This window comes from Vitis riparia, chromosome 9 (assembly GCF_004353265.1).
Source record: "Vitis riparia cultivar Riparia Gloire de Montpellier isolate 1030 chromosome 9, EGFV_Vit.rip_1.0, whole genome shotgun sequence".
In the NCBI taxonomy this organism is placed as follows: domain Eukaryota; kingdom Viridiplantae; phylum Streptophyta; class Magnoliopsida; order Vitales; family Vitaceae; genus Vitis; species Vitis riparia.
Genome location: NC_048439.1, coordinates 6785880 through 6803812, shown reverse-complemented (window position 1 = coordinate 6803812; position 17933 = coordinate 6785880). Strand labels below are relative to the sequence as shown.

General features: G+C 36.7%; 3 protein-coding genes across 3 annotated transcripts; 1 reads left to right on the top strand and 2 right to left on the bottom strand.

Moving 5' to 3' along the window:
• Positions 1-959: 959 nt before the first annotated feature.
• On the top strand, positions 960-7038 carry LOC117922284 (G-type lectin S-receptor-like serine/threonine-protein kinase SD2-5). The gene is made up of 2 exons (XM_034840362.1): positions 960-5871; positions 5983-7038. Exon 1 carries the CDS (start codon positions 1547-1549, stop codon positions 4031-4033), a length of 2487 nt encoding a protein of 828 aa, XP_034696253.1. The 5' UTR covers positions 960-1546; the 3' UTR covers positions 4034-5871; positions 5983-7038.
• LOC117922285 (equilibrative nucleotide transporter 8-like) lies at positions 4803-6637 on the bottom strand. Its single transcript, XM_034840363.1, has 2 exons — positions 6123-6637; positions 4803-5720 (listed from the first exon to the last, which is right to left on the bottom strand). The coding sequence occupies exons 1-2, from the start codon at positions 6619-6621 to the stop codon at positions 4957-4959; spliced, it is 1263 nt and encodes a 420-aa protein (XP_034696254.1). The 5' UTR covers positions 6622-6637; the 3' UTR covers positions 4803-4956.
• Positions 7039-15139: 8101 nt separating the features above from the next.
• On the bottom strand, positions 15140-16978 carry LOC117922693 (serine/arginine-rich splicing factor 1-like). The gene is made up of 3 exons (XM_034840875.1): positions 16344-16978; positions 15807-15979; positions 15140-15560 (listed from the first exon to the last, which is right to left on the bottom strand). Exons 1-3 carry the CDS (start codon positions 16932-16934, stop codon positions 15404-15406), a joined length of 921 nt encoding a protein of 306 aa, XP_034696766.1. The 5' UTR covers positions 16935-16978; the 3' UTR covers positions 15140-15403.
• Positions 16979-17933: the final 955 nt, after the last annotated feature.

Below are 17933 nucleotides of genomic sequence, written 5' to 3'. Positions count from 1 at the left end.
CTAAAAGTGTCTTATTGATATTAACTAATATAATTAAAATGAACTTATTATTAATAAGTTTAGTTTAATTATATTGGTCGATATTAATAAGTTATTTTTAATTGAATTGAAAAAGTCAAATATTTTAACCTTTTTTATTTAGTTAAAAAATAAACACCACCTAAGAGTGTGTTTGATAATAATTATAAGAATTTTTTAAAATTTTTTTAATATTTGAAATTTTTTATCTTTTAAGTATTAAGATGATCGAAAACGTTTTCTACGATTGTTGTCAAATACAGTCTAACAGATCATGGGATAACTTAGTTAAAGAGAATTAGATTAGAATCTACTTATGAATTGAATTTGAATTGTTAATGAAGATTCGAATTCATGCTTGACACTTTATATTCAAATTAAGATTTAATACATTAGCTTTAGATTTTGTTGGGAAGGGCCGGCCTATGTTTGTTGGAAATTAGAAATTAAAAAGAAATTTGGTGGAAACTTTGAATCTACCCAAACCTACGCGCAAGTCGAAGTCAAAAGTTGGAAGTGAAATTGACAGATTAGGATAGCTTTCTTTTACTTTTAATGCCCATGGCCTTCTAATATGCAAATTTTGAATTTGAGCCCATTACTTCATCCTTTTCTTATTTCGATACTTCCATGCTTATAAATATGATATATAATTTTGGCAAGTTTTTAATTTTTCTTTGTCTACGTAAACTCAACTTGTGTAAAAATCATACATATAGTTAAAAAGAAAAAAAAATTAATGATGGTGATTAAGTCAAAATTTAACCTTTATGTGGGTATGATTGCATTAAAGAAGAGAAAGGTGGGGCAAATGTACAAAATGGCTCATGAAAGGACCACACCAATAAAAATTCAAAAGAGAGAGGACCTTATGCATCAAACGTTGAGACACAAAAATATAATTACAAAATATTAAAAAGAAAAGAGAAAGGAAAAAAATAAAGGAGCAGCGAGACGCTCAATCTAGTGGAAACGTGGAAATCCTGGAAATCCATGGAAATCCTGGGCTTGCCAACCTGTTCTCACTTGTCACTCTAGCTTCCATTTAAGTCACTTTCCATGTCTTGGAACCCAGAAAGAGCAAGAGCCAATAGCTCTGGAGACCCAATTGTTTCTGCATCAGAGTCAAAGAAACGAGGTCAGTTATGTGGTTGTAATCTGTCATCTTCTTTTGAGCTCCATCAATACCTTTACACAACCCTTTTGTGTTCTTGATCTGAAAATGGTTTTCTCCACTGTTGAGCCCATCAAACACTTCCACTATAGTTTCTTGCAGTGTTCTTTTCTTACTTTGTAATCACTTCAAGAACATTGGACCTACTTTGAACTTGTTATTGAGGTATCTAGACAATTATGTGCTATTTTTCTTCGGATTTCCCAGTGTGAGTTGTCTTTCCGGGTAGCTGGGTATCCATTTTTCCCCCTTCTCTATCAAAATTCTTGTAGAAATTTGGCCAAATTCAAAGGATTAGTTCAACCAGATTGCAGAAATTTTTAATGGGTAGTTTCTGTCAGCAGAAATCAGTACATGGGGGCAGCTAGGGAAACCATGGGTCGGTTCCCTTTTTTTAGAACCTTTTGTTTGTGCCTTATCCTTGTGTTCAAAATCTGTATGGCCAGCACTCCAAATACTGGCCAGATTTATCCTGGGTTTCAAGGGTCTCAAATGGAGTGGAAGGATAATAAAGGGATGTTTCTGCTTTCCAACAGTTCAACATTTGCTTTGGGCTTCTTGAATACCCTTGAAGGGTTGTTTGTACTTGTTGTCATTCATGTGGCTAGTTCCAAAGGAGTTTGGACTGCTAATAGGAGCTTCTTGATTCAAAATTCCGATAAATTTGTGTTTGAGAAAAATGGGAATGCTTACTTGAAAGGTGGCGATAAAATAATTTGGTCCACAGATACAGCAGGGCAAGGTGTTACAGCCATGGAATTGCAGGATACAGGAAACTTGGTAGTACTTGGTGAGAATGGGAGAATTCTCTGGCAGAGTTTCAGTCATCCCACCGATACGCTTTTATCCGGCCAGGAATTTGTGGAAGGAATGAAACTTAAAGGTTTTCCTAACCGTGATAACTTGTTTAATTATCTTGAAATGAAATCTGGGGATTTGATTTTGTATGCAGGGTTTCAAACTCCACAAACCTATTGGTCCATGTCGAATGAGAGCCGGAAAACCATTTACAAGGGCCATGGCAAGGTCCACTCTGCTTCCATGATGTCCAATTCATGGAATTTTTATGATCAAAGCCAAGCCTTGGTTTGGCAGTTTAACTTCTCAGAGAATTTGGATCCGAATGTCACATGGGCTGGTGTTTTAAACTCTGAAGGGTTGATTTCTTTCTATGATCTCCAAAAGGGAAATTTAGCTCCTGCTGAGTCAACTAAGATTCCTCAAAATTCATGCAGTGTTCCCGAGCCTTGTGAGCCATATTATGTTTGTAGTGTTGACAACAGATGCCAGTGTCCTTCAGCTCTCAACTCTAGCATTAACTGCAAGCCGCAGATCACATCAGTCTGTAATGTCTCAAAAAATTCAGTAGAGCTTTTACATGTAGGTGACAGCCTTAACTATTTTGCGCTTGGGTTTGTGGCACCCTCTTTGAAATCAGATCTAAATGGTTGCAGGGAAGCTTGCTTTGGTAATTGTTCATGTCTTGTGCTCTTCTTTGAGAACAGTTCAGGCAATTGCTTTCTGTTTGACCAGATAGGAAGCTTTCAACGCTCTAATTGGTATTCTTCTGGCTTCATTTCATACGTTAAGGTCTCTAATAATGGAGATCTAGATGGTGGGCTAAATCGTTCAAGAGAGGAAAGAAAAGGTGGGAAGATCATCCTAGTTATCGTGCTCATTGCTGTTGCAACAGTACTGGTTATTTTTGGCGTAGTTTATCTAGGGTTCAGGTACCGCCGCAAAAAGGAGATACAAGAATGTTCCCCTGATAACTTGGAAGAAGATGATTTCTTGGATAGTATTTCTGGGATGCCTATTCGCTTCCGTTATAAGGAACTTCAGAATGCCACCAGCAACTTCTCTGAGAAGCTTGGCCAAGGTGGGTTTGGATCTGTCTACAAAGGGGTGCTCCCAGATGGAACACAATTGGCAGTTAAAAAATTGGAGGGCATCGGGCAAGGGAAGAAGGAATTCAGAGCTGAAGTTTGCACCATAGGGAATATCCACCATGTTCATCTGGTCAAGCTCAAAGGATTCTGCACTGAGGGGGCTCACCGGCTTCTAGTTTATGAGTTCTTGGGAAAAGGCTCTTTAGATAAATTGATCTTCAAGAACAATAGAAAGGATCTCCTGTTAGACTGGGAAACAAGATTTAGTATTGCATTGGGTACGGCAAAGGGATTAGCATATCTCCATGAGGAGTGTGATCCAAAGATCATCCACTGTGATATAAAACCAGAAAATGTTCTTCTTGATGATAATTACCTTGCCAAAGTCTCAGATTTTGGCTTAGCTAAGCTAATGAACCGGGACCAGAGCCATGTGTTCACAACAGTGAGGGGTACTAGAGGGTACCTTGCACCTGAGTGGATCGCAAACCATGCCATATCAGAGAAGAGCGATGTCTTCAGCTTTGGTATGGTCTTGCTTGAGATCATTGGGGGAAGGAAAAATTATGATCCGAAAGAGACTGCACAGAAAGCCCATTTTCCGTCTTACGCCTTTGAGAAGATGAAGGAAGGAAATTTGAGAGAGATCCTCGATCCAGAGCTAAAAATTGATGGAAACTATGAAAAAGTCAGCAATGCAATTAAAGTTGCATTATTGTGTATACAGGAAGAGATGGACAGAAGGCCACCGATGACTAAGGTAGTCCAAATGCTTGAAGGTGTTTGTGATGTACCTCAGCCACCAACCACCTCTCAAAGGATTTTTCATATTTACTCAACTTTGCTCAAATCAAGCAGTGAAGAGGGTACTTCATCAGAACAAAATTTGTTGGAACCAATTGATTGGAACAGTCTAGCACCCTCAAATGTTGATCTATCAGGGCCTAGATGATAGAAGGTATAGTTGATGATGTTTGGAGCTTCCTAAGATGAAAGTCTTCATATTTGACTCCTTGTACATTTTTAAGCCATAAAATCAAGACTTTGGTGATGCCTTTGTGTACTTTCCTAATTATGTTTAAAATCTCAAGTTTTGCACTAGTGGGCCTTAGAAAGTTTTTTAGCTTTTTGTGAACTTTTTTTGGTGAAGTACCAAGTCTATTTGCTTTTGTTTTCAGGTTTGAAAATAGTGTAATGCTGGAAAAGAAAACCTTTAACTTTTGAGTTTTTTTTAGTACTACTGAATACTTTAAGGAGTATTTTACATCATTTGCAACAAAATAGAACTAATTGTTGGCAGATCGGAGGGTTGGCCGCATCCATCAACTCCCCTTGTGTTTGCCGTGAGCGTTTGGGTGAATGCACTATAAGGTTAGGGTATACGTCTTTCCTAACAACAATTGTTTTTAGGAGAGTTGATAGCACCTGAGGTCCTACAAGTGGTATCAGAGCCGAAGTCACGGGTTCGAACCCCAGGGGTATTGCTGAGGGGGAGATTGTTGCTAGATCGGAGGGTTGGCCGCATCCATTAACTCCCCTTGTGTTCGCCGCATACCTTTCCTAACAGCAATTGCTTTTAGGAGAGGTGGTAGCGCCCTATTATATATATTTGAAGTTGGAATAGTTTGACCATTTAAGATTGGATTGTATGCTGTTATTTTTTTTAGAATTTTTGCCTATTTTCCTCCTGCCTAATGGAATGGAAAAAGGGCCCAGGAAACTGGAAAGTAAGAAAGTTCAGCTTGGAAGCTCCTCTATTCTTATTACAGGTGCTTATGTGACCAGTTTGATCTGGTTTCCACAGAGAGATGTTTGATATGTTCTCAGGTTTTGAGCTTGAAAAGTTGTGGACACCATACCAGAAAGCTTGCTAGTTCAGATGATCCAGAACCAACCTATAACTGAACCTGTGGCTAACCCAATTGCCAAGAACAGAGCCATCACAAAGCCAGCAGTTTCTGCTTCCTCATCCGGTACTGATTTAGGAGCAAGGATCATGAGGACGCTAGTCAGATAACCATTTGTCAACCCGAGCATGCCAGTCAAAAGTATCACTGGGAACTCACTTCTCAACCACTTGGGTCCATGGAGGCAAGCTGCAAAGAGTGGATAGAATAAAAGCCTGGCTATGCAGCCCCATGTGACCTTGCCAATACTCCTCAAAACATATATGGCAGCCATAGACTTCCCCAACAAATCTGAAACATTGTAAGTTGTTATCAGCAAGATTGGGTACCAATCTTGAAGAAGCTTTGATTCCACATTTTCAGCTAAGTATCCTGGGAAGATTGACAGAGTTACAGCGTAAATCACAAGAATCCCTAGTGCTGCCCATCGAATTCTAATAAACACATTCCAGAACCTGGGATGTCCATTGGATTCAGTTGCGTCATAGGCCCTGCTCATCGAAATCCTTATACCACCCAAGAAGTTGGAGGCTTGGGTTTTTCTGGCCATGGTTCTCCTTTGCTGGTAATTTTGAATGACTGGCAACTTGTCCAAGATGTTGCAGCAGATAATACATACGAACACAATAAAGGTGCTGATGATAAAATAGAAGTGTGCGCTCGTCTGGAGACCTTTTGGGGTCTGAGGAAGGGACGCCTTTGTTATGATTCTCAAGATGCAAACTAGAACCCCTGCATACAGAGTCCAAACAATACCTCAATCAGTTGGAAAGAAGCATATGAAAAGATGGTGCATGCTGGAGCTTGTGGGCTCATATAATGCGCTGAGCATCTCAGGTCATCATAAAAAATGGCAAGTTTATTTTTTATGATCAAATCAGAGGTAGCCTTTCATAAACTCAAACTCGGCCTGTGAAATGTGACAAATTACATGCTATTATCAATTGATCAGTTTCATCATGTTGTGTGTTTGCCTTTGTTATTTTGATTTCAGAAACGGACTGATGGAGTTATACTATTTGCTTAGTTCAATATTGTGCCTCATAGTTCTGTTTGGTGAATGGCTTTTACTTCTCAATTATGCATTGTGGAAAGATGTAAACTCTTCTCTGTGAACAATAAATGATATAGTACCTGAAGACGCCGTTCCTGCAAAAACAGCCTGCATGTACCGTCCTGGTAGCTCCCCTGCTGCTCCTATCAAGCTTCCTCCTATCAATCCATCTGCCAAACCACAAATTGTCACTGCTAAAATGATAATACCATAAGCTCCATTGAGGTTTGCTCCTGGCTCGTTTTTATGACCAATCCAATCCATAATTGGTGCAGTCATCAATGCAAGTATGAACAAGGAAAATCCCAAGTTCATCCTCGTTCTGAAACGGGGCAGCTTGTTCCAGCTACTGCAACACATCAAAAGAACCAGAACTAGAAGGGATGAACCCATGTACGCCACTGGGAACGCCTTATCAACATGCTTGTTGGGATAAAGGTACCCAAAGTAATCAACAGCAGTGATTAAAGCGTTCCATGGAAGCAAATTCCCAGCCCCGAGCAAGAAATGGATTAGATATGCAGCATTGTAGGTGTCTCTTAGCTCATTTGGACCACCTGAGCCCTTTGAGCCTTCCATCTCAACCTAAGATGGGCTTCCCTGACAGAGCCGCTGTTAACTTATAGGCCAAGTCAGAGTTCCGTCTTGTCAGCAAAAGGTGGGAATTAGCATTGGGAAAATGCTTATTTCCTGAATTGAGTGATGTGAGGGAGTTTGGAATCAATGGGGCTCCTGTAAATGGAGAAATGGTGGCATGTGGGGACACCAGTGGGTGGATGGAGATGGTTTTAGGAGAGTTCCTTTTCCTTCTAGTACTATTACACATGGTAAGCACATTGGCAAACTCAGGATTTCCCAGGAACTTGCTAGGATCTCAACTTTCCCACAGGTAATATGGATCATTAATTTTGGTTGTTGGCTCCACTGAAAGTCATGTAAGACAATATTGGATTGTATCAACTGATTGGTAGTTTAATGGATGGTATTGTTTTCCAAGATTCTTAGTAGTGCACTTGATGTTTTATTGAGATATTACGCTATGCCAAAGCACTTTGGAATCAAATTTGCATTATCAGTGAAGTGATTTTTTGGAATTTTCATTTGTTCCTTCTATTTTTCCCTTTCTAGTAGGCCCTGGAAGATACCTAATGAGAAGATGTCCAACACCCCAGTTGCTGGGCAGGAAGGGGATGCTTCTCCTCCAATGTCTTCACTTGAAACAACATTCAGAAAGAATCATTCTTGCCATAATTGTCACCATATGAAATCAAGACTTTCTATTTAGTGGATGTTCTTCCTTCAATGTTTAATCAATATCTATGTAAGAAATCAACTTGTTTTAGAAGTAGGTAGCTACTGCAAGAAGCTTGATATTGGACCAAGGGACCTGAATCTGGTCTTGCTTTATTGATGAATTTGCTTCTAAAAGACTTGGCCATTAGGAAGTTGGATTGGAAGTAAGAAAAGGGAAGCTTAGAGTCTGTTTGGGAATTTTTTTCTAGACTTGAAAACAGTGTTTTGAGAACTTGTTTAATTGTTTTTTAGCGGTTGTTTTGAAAAATAATTATACAAATACGATGAATGATTGAAAATAAAGTACTACAAATGGAGATCTAAGAAGAACACACGCCACCATAGTCTCAAACTAATTAACAAGACAACCGAAATCAACCGTTACATGGATTGGTTTGATTTAGCTAGATAAGCTAATTTCCTTTAACTAATTTTCTAACAATTGATTTGATTAGAGGTAGAGCTAAAATTAAAACAAGTCCATGGGAGGAGCCCGCCCTCTATTAGCTTCATTAGATGTGTGTCATTTGGGAGTTGATATTGGGCAGTGTTGGCCCATCCCATTAAGCTCTTTAGGAGCATTGCAATTTCAAGCAACGTGGGGGCAGATCCCTGATTGCCAACCGGCATAAAAATACTAGGATGGCCAAAAAAAACCCGTCGGATCGGGTACAGGGAATAACAATGAGGATAAACCCGAATCAGGGATAAAAGTAGGGATAGGGAATATATTCTTCGCTCAATTCAAAACGAGGAAGATGAGATGGGGATGAGGAATAATTTTAAAGGGGAGACGGGATCGGGACGGAGCCTTCCTTGGCCCTCGCCCCACCCCGCCCCGCGCCGGTCCGCCCCATTTACATCTTTAGGACTCCTTCACTCAGTCCTTGGACCTTTGTTTGGACTTTCAACGGGCCATCCCAGACTGAATTTTGGGCCAACGGGCCCAAGAAAAGATTAAATGGGATGGGAAAAGAATAGTTGGATGAATAATTAAGTGTAGATGAAAAGGGCATATCAGGGTACAGTGGGGGGCCATGGGAAGTGTGAAGGAAAACAGCATGGGCGAGCAGCTCCAAACCTAATCATAACAACAGACGAGAAGAGAAAACATTAAAAAAATCTGGAGGATGCTTTCCTTGACACAAAGATGTGATGAGATGACCCATGCCCGAGGGTAGTAGTAGGGTGGGCCGGTGGTCCCAACCAAATGATAGCTGCGCAAAAAGCAAGGCTTCAAGAGCTCAGATTGCAAACCCACTTAGGAAAAAGACAGATCTTATTGGAACCAAATCAGTTCAGTTCAGACTTGAAAGGTTGGTGGCCCCTCTCCCCATCGACCTTTTATAAAATATCTTCAGGGTTAAGTGGTTGCCTAATTGATTTTTTAAGCTACCATCACATAGCTGGCTGCCATTTCCCATCTCCTTCTCTCTAAAACTCGTTGAAAACTGATTTTCTTTTCAATTTTTGCTTTCTCTTCACAACTCCTAGCCAAATCAACCTATGCTTAGCCTTTTATTGCTCTAACAAGTCCGGTCAAATTTTGCTAGCCTTAGAATATGTTTGAAGGATCGAAGGAAGACTACTCAACGAATTTTTGACAAGAGTACGTTAGTTTAAAAAGATAATTTCAATTCTAAAAATCATATAATTATTTAATAAATTAATAATAAATTTGTTTTTTTGATAAACTCATTTTTCACATAAAATTTATAACAATTTTTTTAATTCTAAAATGAAAGAAACAAAAAGTAATAGATAAATATTATTTATCTTATAAATAAAAAAACAATATCAAATTAAATTAATTTTATTAATTATAATTAATTGAATTAATTTAAAGAAAAAATTGAAGGTTAAGAAAAAAGTATTTTTTAATTCAATATCTAATTTAATATAAAAATTTTAAATATGGAATATTAAACATAATTTATATTTTATAAATATTGTTGTTGATAAATATCTTAATAATTCTAATTATTTTTATATATTAAATTTAGTAAATAAAATTAATTAATTTTATATAATATATATATTTATAATTATTATATTATTATATAAGTATTGTTGTAAAATTATAAAGTGAAAGGAAAAGAAAACAAGGAAGAGAAATTAAAATATAGGAAGATAATAGAATGCATGAGAAAACTCTCTTGAATTTTATTAGGGGTCTCTCCCTTTTATAAGGAGTTACACAAGATATTTATGGATGATCATCCACAAGTTACCATAGTAGTACAAAATCTCATATTTTATAACACTCCCCCTTGGATGATCATAAGAATATGTCTCATTAAAACTTTACTAGTAAAAACCATATGGGAAAAAGCCTAGTGAAAGAAAAAAGAGTACAATATTCTTTTGGATTACTATAACTGTCTCGTTAAAAACCTTGCCAATAAAACCCAGTGGGACAAAATTTGGATGAAGGAAAAAAAAAAGTGCAGTATATCCATATTATCATTTTCCCCCTCATGTAAACATGATTATGATTTCTTCAACATTTCAAATGGTAGATCTCTCAATCTTCGTATTCCAAAGTCATACCTTAACTTTTTCAATGTGGTCGAAGGTAATGCCTTTGTGAATAGATCTACTAGATTATTGCATGACCGAATCTATTGAACATCGATCTCACCTTTCTTTTGGAGCTCATGAGTATAAAAGAATTTAGGGAGATATGCTTAGTTCTATCACCTTTTATGAATCCTTCTTTAATTTGTGCAATACAAGCAGCATTATCTTCATGTAACACGGTTGCATTGCCTCTGATGGAAAGTAGTCCACATGTTTCTTGTATATGTTGGATCATTAATCTTAGTCATACACATTCACGACTTGCTTCATGAATTGCTAGTATTTCTTAATGATTTGATAATGTGGTCATCATTGTTTGTTTGACAAATCTTCATGAAATAGCAGTACCATTGCAATTAAACACATACCTTGTTTGTGACCTACCTTTATGTGGTTCTAAAATATATATTGCATCTGCATATCCAAGCAATTGTTGTTTTGATTCCCTTGAGTAAAATAGACTCATACTAGTAATTCCGCAAAGATAACGCAATATATGTTTGATATCATTCCAATGTCTTTCGAGTTGGAGCGGAACTATATCTTGTTAATAAATTGACAGAAAAAACAATGTTTGGACGTATACAATTGGCAAGATACATAAGTGCACCAATAACACTAAGATATGGTACTTCAGGACCAAGTAATTCTTCATCATTTTTCACAAGGACGAAATGGGTCCTTTTTCACATCAAATGATCGGACAACCATTGGAGAACTTAAAGGATGCACTTTATCCATATAAAAACACTTCAAAACTTTCTTAATGTGTGTTGATTAATGTACTAAAACTCCATTTGGAAAATGCTCGATCAAAAATCTTTGATCTCAAATTTTCTTTTTCAAGTACTTTGTTGTTCTTGTAAGCTCTTCAAGAGTTCCAACAAAATTTAAGTCATCAACATACACTACAATAATTACAACTTCGATTTCTGATTTCTTAATGAAGATGCATGGGCATATAGAGTTATTCATATACCCTTCTTTTAGCTAGTATTCACTAAGGCGATTGTACCACATACGTCCAGATTACTTTAATCCATACAAGGATCGTTGTAACTTGATTGAGTACATGTTACGAGGCTTTGTACAATTTGCTTCAGGCAATTTAAATCCTTCAAGGATTTTCATGTATATATCATTATCCATGGATCCGTATAAATATGTTGTAATAACATTCATGAGACGCATATCTAGTCCTTCTGGGACTGCCAAACTAATTAAGAAATGATATGTGATTGCGTCCATGACGGGAGGGAATGTTTCCTCATAGTCAATACCAGGTTTCTACGAGAAACCTTGTGCTACTAATCTCACTTTATATCTTATGATCTCATTATTCTCATTGTGTTTTCCTACAAATACCCATTTATACCCAACAGGCTTTACATCTTCAGGTATTTGGACTACAAGTCCAAAAACTTCTCATTTTGTTAATGAGTTTAACTTTGTTTGTATAACTTCTTTCCATTTTGGCCAATCATTTCTATGTCGGTGTTTTTCCACATTTTGTGGTTCAGGATCTTCATCATTTCTTATGATGTTGGAGGCCACTTGGAAAGTGAAAATATTGTTAATAATAATATTATTTCGATCCCATTTTTCTCCCGTGTGTACATAACTTACTGAGATCTCACATTTTTCAAGTACATGTGCCTCTTCAAGGGCTTCTCATTCAATATGTGCCTCTTCAAGAGCTTCTTGTTCAATATATGTGTCTCTTCAGGGGCTTCTTGTATTATTTGTGTCTCTTCTAAGGCTATAGATTTATCAATTTTAAACTAATCAGTTATTTTTTATGGCCTCTTTTAAAGTGCCAAGTTTTTCTTAGGTTCTCTTCTTCCGAGGAGTTACATCCTTTAAGCCGACGGGTCTACCACGCTTCAAACCTATCTTAGATTAATTTGTTAATTGTTCTGCAGGGACATCAATCTATCCTAGAGTATTTGCAGCCAGGATATATGACTTTATCACTTTCTTTATATCAATGAATGCATCTTGTAATTGATTTGCAAGATTTTGCAAATGAATGATCATTTGAACTTCTAGTTCACATTGATTTGTATGAGGGTCAAGATGAGTCAAAGTCAATGCATTCCAAATAATTTCACGCTGTTCTTCTGGAGCTAGCTCTTCTCCCCCTAACGACGAGAAAATTGTCTCATTAAAAATGATAATTTGCACAACATGTCACTCTACCTTTTAAGTGTATAAGTAGATTAGTCACTAATTAAAATCTTCTAGTTTTGTAATGTACATCCATATGACCTTTTACCCCGAAAAACCAAGTTGGTCTTCATAGATTCTTCTAGATCTATCATCATATAAGGTGTCATTCACATGGAATCAAATACTACTAGTGACATAGTTTAAGCTCTTTTGGAGCCTTTAATTAGGTTTCTATCACCTAATATAGTATTAACATTGTTTGTCATCAATGTTGTGCAATTAATGAGACAAAAGTTTCATCAAAGTAACAAATCATAAAACATTGTCATAAAAACTTCGTCTTTATAAAGTTGAAGAAATATTTTCATAGAGAAAGAGTTAAAATCAATGAAAAAATATTAGTCATTGATGATGACTTAATAAGTTGTATAAAAGCAATGAGAGCATATATAACGCAAGAAAACAAATATGAAAATATAATATAAAGTTATATATTTCTTAAATATCTCACACATTTGATTTTTGTAAGTGTAGAGCAATTTATACATGAAATAACGAGGAAGTATTTCAATAATCAAACTAATTGTAGTGGTGGATCAAGGTATGAGAGAGATCCATGTATCTTAAAGTATAAAAAAAAAAAAAGAATTTAAATGATAAATAATAAAATGTGAAATAAACTACAAAAGATGAACAATAAACAATGTGTTCAAAGATGATAACAAAATAAACCTATTTGCAAATAACAAAATAAAAACATAACGTTTAATCATAACAAACATTTCCATCACCAATTAGATTGTCAATTTTCCCATTAGGATTCTCAAAGAAATCTGAAACATCTAAATGGATTAAATCCACTTGGCCATCACTATCAATGAAGTTCATTTCAACTTCCTTTCCTTTTATTGATATTTGGTAAAGGTCGACCAAATGTTTGGGCGTACGACAGGTATACAACCAATGCCCCTTCATACCATATTTATAACAATTATTCTCATGGTTCTTATGAGGTTTATATTGTAAACACTTCTCATTTTCTTGCTTTATCTCAGTATTATTTCACTTCTGGTGGTGCAATGAGGTTTTCTTTTTTTGAGAATTTGGTGAATTATTACTATAAGAACCATGGTATTGGGGATTTCTTCCACGACCACGACCATATCCTCGTCATTGTCCACGAGTTTGGGACAATATTGCATTCACTTCAAGGAATGATTTAGATCTAGTTGGATGAGACTGGTGATTTCTCATCAAAAGCTCATTTTTGTTAAACCTTCATGGAGATGATAACGAAGGAAAATCAGTATTTTTGTGCAATCCTGCAGGGATGTTTGATTCCCTTCTTTGATTATAGCTCCAAAATTCTTTACATCTAGATGAATTTCAGCATCTAGAACCCAAGATAAGTAGTTTTTGCCCAAAATATCGATGGCAACAAATTCAAGCTTTGTAAGGTTTGACATTATCTGAAAACTATATATAATATTAATTAGAGAAATATTTCAATTATAATAAACTATTAATAAAATGCTTTAACAATATTTCAAGTAAATAATATTTAAAAATGTAATGACCTAAAATTTATCAATTATAAATATGGTAAAAATGTAGAAATATGAAATAAGAATTAAATTTTAATATATATATTATAGCTTCAGGCTATGAACATTTGTTTATTTTATAGCTTCTGGCTATATAATATTGTTTAGTATAACATCCAGTTATACCGTATAATTAAAAATAAATAATTAGGGATCATATACATAACTTTTGGTCATGTATCTGTAATTCTGTAATTTTTTTTCCCATAACTTCTGGTTATAGGAATTGCACATATTTTTCATAACTTCTAGTTATGAGTTTACCCCGTAATTTATAATTTATCCCATAACTTCTGATTATAGGGGTTGTACATATTTTTCATAACTTCTGGTTATGAATTTACCCTATAATTTATAATTTACTCCATAACTTCTGGTTATAGGGATTATACATATTTATGTATTCAAATAAAATAAATAAAAATAGAGATCAAAGGGTAATAAAATAGAAAATCATAATATAAGTTTATCACATATCTTTTGTGAGAAAGAAGAGAGAAGAGTCTTTTTATATCTCTTGTAGAGACTATTCGTGTTGATAACGTGTTGTAAAATTATAAAGTGAAAGGAGAAGAAAACAAGGAAGAGAAATTAGAATGTAGGAAGAGAATAGAATGCATGAGAAAACTCTCTTGAATTTCATTAGGGATCTCTCCCTTTTATAGGGAGTTACACAAGATATTTATAGATGATCATCCATAAGTTACCATAGTAGTACTGAATCTCATATTTTATAATAAGTATATTATTTTTAGGAAATGAAAAAATGGATTTTAATGTTTTTTTTATGAAACTTGTTTTTATCTTTTTTTATTAAATCGTCTTTTCAAAAGACTATTTCTCACCTTTTTAAAAGACGATTTTTTTAATATAATAAAAAAAATGTTTTTCTCTCTCTTACCTAGTCGGATAAATTTGAAATTATTTTTCCTATTAAAGTAGTTTATGAATCATTATTTAAAATTGTCTTACTCTTATCAAAAATTCACTACTCAACTGCAATGATGAAGAAACCAACCATTGTCACTTACTTTACAATCAAATGGTTAAAACCTTATCTTCTTCTTTATGTCCTCTTGACAAATAGTTTATAGAGGTGGCAGCCGTAGTCAAAATTGGACTAATTTCAACTATAATTTGGCAAGTTCTAGACCCATTTTGAAAAAGATTTGAGTTGATTTTGGCATGCCTATGACAATAATTTGACATGATTTATAGCTCATTTAGGACATAATCTCCAAAAAATGACCAATATTTTCTTACCATATTATATAATAAAAGAATCAGACCCATCAAATCCTCTTACTTTGTCTAAATTTTAATTCTCCCCCAGTCTTTTTTTAATCTAATAAATCGATAACTTCAATGAAGGCTTCTTTCCTCTTGCCGGCCGGCTTGTATCATGTTCCATTCGCTGGGAGACCAAAGCGCGTGAGAAAATGAAGAAGAGATTAAAGAAAGGGGCAGTTCAATTTTCCTTCATTCCAAACACAGCAAGCTCAATTTTCCTTCACTCCAAACACAGCAAGACTATATACTCAGTCTATTTACATTCTCCATCACTTCCCGAACACAAATTCATAGAAAGTCCTCTCCTTTATTTTCGGGCTTTTTTTTTTTTTTTCCCCGTTATTTCGTACTGGGTAGAGTTAATTAAACAAGTTAGGAAAACCCCCCGGGTTATTACTCGAGGAATCTCAGCCTACACAGAGAACCTAGGAAGCTGCAGCCAAAGGGGAGTGGAAAGGACCTCCTGGGAAGAAACTGGGAGAGAATCCATGGGCGTTTGCAGTTGCAGTTTCGTAACGGCTATCTTCCTCGTCTTCCTCCTCAGTCTCCCAAAGAAAGTGAGCATATGAAGCTAGAACATAACTGCACCACACCCCAAATTCATACGTTAGTTGCAGGAAGACACCATAATTATAAGATGAAAACAGGTAGAAAGCTTGATCAAATTGAATCAAACCCACATAGGAGAATCAAACAGGGACCCAATTTTGTATTGGAAAGAACCCCACTTCAAAACACCAAAAACCTGGGAACTGTGGAGAACCCAGTTCGAAAAAAATGAAGAGAAAAAGTATGATTGAAATAGAGTTGTTTTATCATTATTCATACCAATCATCAGGAGCAACTCTAACAGCTTGATTGAAGTAAGTCTCAGCACGTTGAGCATCCTTCTGATTGTTCCATATCAGATCAGCATAGAATGAAAGCACGTTTCCATCACTTGGGTTTACCAAAATTGCTCTCCCACAGTACTCTTCTGCTTTAACCAAATCTCCGCGAACCTATCAAATCATTAAAATTGCAATTCAATTTTTTATGGTAAAGAAAGAAGAAACCACAAAAGTTTGATTCTTTTCCTCTCCTCCTCTCTTCTTCCTAACTATTCTTTAACCAAAAGAGGAACAAGGAATCCCCAGAAAGTTCAAAGATTTTCCCCTTCTGGCTCTGGGCATTACTACTCTTCTAAGCCTCAGCTTGGTTGTCAAGAAAAGAAGAGGAGAATTCGAAAAACAAAAGCACCTAGCAAGCTAAAATAAAAATAAGAGACACCCAATGGACCGAACTAGTTTTTTTTTTTTAAGTTTCCCACCACTTCTGGGGAACCAAACAGAAAAGTAGGGGCTAGTCGATGGTTTTAACATTTACCTCTTTGAGAAACTTGGCATAATTCCCAAGAAAGAGAGCATTTTCTGGGTTTGCTTCAATCATTTTCTGGTAATAAACGTCAGTACTCTCATGCCCATAATTCGACTCATACGCGCCACCACCATGTCCATCTCCGTCCCCCCCGCTCGATCCTTTCCCATAGCCGCCGCCACCGAAGATCCCACCTCCATTGCCCCTGATCCCACCACCCATCTCAAGTGTCGCCGGAACACCATCTTCAACGCCATACCGCTCCGACTCGCCCAACCCAGAGCTCGACAACAGGCTCCGTATCGAGTCTTGCTCTTCGCCCTCATCAACGGTGGGCGGTGAGAACCACTTTTCGTGAGTGTTCCTCTTGGGAGGATCCCGGAGATCGGTCTCCGACAAGGCTCTGGCCATCTTCTGCAGTGAGCCAGCAGAGGTGGTAATGGAGGGGGCGGTGTGGGGTGGGGACTGAAACGACGCCGACAAGGAGAGGGACTTGGTTTTTGGGATCTGGTGTACCAGATCGGTCTCCGGTGAGGCATCTTTGCCATAGGGTTGTATCCATGAATTCAGGATTGGGGTAGATGAGCTTCGGAGAAGCATTTTTTTCCAGAGAAAGAGAGAGCGCCGCGTGGGAAATAGTAAAGAGACGAAGTGCAGCGGGCTTTTAATAAATTCAATGGAAGATGGGGAGAGAGAATCTGAGACGTTGGATGAGAATGCGAACGAGCGGACTGATCAAAACGTGCGTTTTGACATCAGATCATGTGATGTGGGTTCCAGAAAAGGAAGGTCACGTGACTTGTGGAGAGCCAATGGCAGGTTGCGAATTTGCTAATGGTTTTCGATGTGGGATGGAGGCGCCTGCTGTTTCCACAGAAAACGCCATCGCTTTGGTAAAGTTTGGAGTAGGGACTGGGTGCGGTGCAGACCGCAGAGTTAGTCACAGCCGGGTGTCCTAAAGGTGCTGATGAATCCAACTGAAAATAATTAGGCTCAATCTTGGAAAGAGACGAATACCTATCTAATTTATTCTAATTTATATCAACTTGTTCATTAAATAAACCATTTTTTACGTGCCGATTCCATATTTTAATTAACAGTACATGAAATCAATTTCAATTTGGAGGGCAAGTAGACAGAAAATGTAACTTTTCAAGCTTCAACTCGATGCCATGTGTGAAAACATTGCAATGATAGTATGATATTTTTTAGTGGAGTAAAATTCTTGTTTCTTCTTTTTCGTGTCGATATGAGGCACTTAAAGGAATTTCAGTCCTAGTTACCCAAGTCTTTTGCCCATTGATAAGGACATCAAGGGCATACACTACTTGTATAGTTGTATGCAATACCAATGAACAGTCTCATTTTTTAGGCGAGAGAGAGCTTCCAAGAGATGGGATGAATGAATTTCATTTGATACATCAATTATAAGGCATATGAATCTCACACCTTCTAAGGAAAGGACTAAACGTGGAGCTATATTTCAAGCTTTAAGGAACAGTCGTCAAAGTCGTCTCCACGTACCACTTGATTTTTTTCTAGCCTTTCCCAATGAGGCTGATTGAAACAGACTCTCCCCTAGGCTGTGCTGTTTGAGCC

What these genes read in the sequence shown, in the direction of transcription:
- LOC117922285 (XM_034840363.1), bottom strand. Translation starts at nt 6,621, where the DNA reads ATGGAAGGCTCAAAGGGCTCAGGTGGTCCAAATGAGCTAAGAGACACC. An exon ending in TGCAGGAACGGCGTCTTCAG is followed by an intron (nt 5,721 to 6,122) that starts GTACTATATCAT and finishes CTCTGTATGCAG; the next exon opens with GGGTTCTAGTTTGCATCTTG.
- LOC117922284 (XM_034840362.1), top strand. Translation starts at nt 1,547, where the DNA reads ATGGGGGCAGCTAGGGAAACCATGGGTCGGTTCCCTTTTTTTAGAACC.
- LOC117922693 (XM_034840875.1), bottom strand. Translation starts at nt 16,934, where the DNA reads ATGCTTCTCCGAAGCTCATCTACCCCAATCCTGAATTCATGGATACAA. An exon ending in ATGCCAAGTTTCTCAAAGAG is followed by an intron (nt 15,980 to 16,343) that starts GTAAATGTTAAA and finishes ATGATTTGATAG; the next exon opens with GTTCGCGGAGATTTGGTTAA. An exon ending in AGAGTTGCTCCTGATGATTG is followed by an intron (nt 15,561 to 15,806) that starts GTATGAATAATG and finishes GGTGTGGTGCAG; the next exon opens with TTATGTTCTAGCTTCATATG.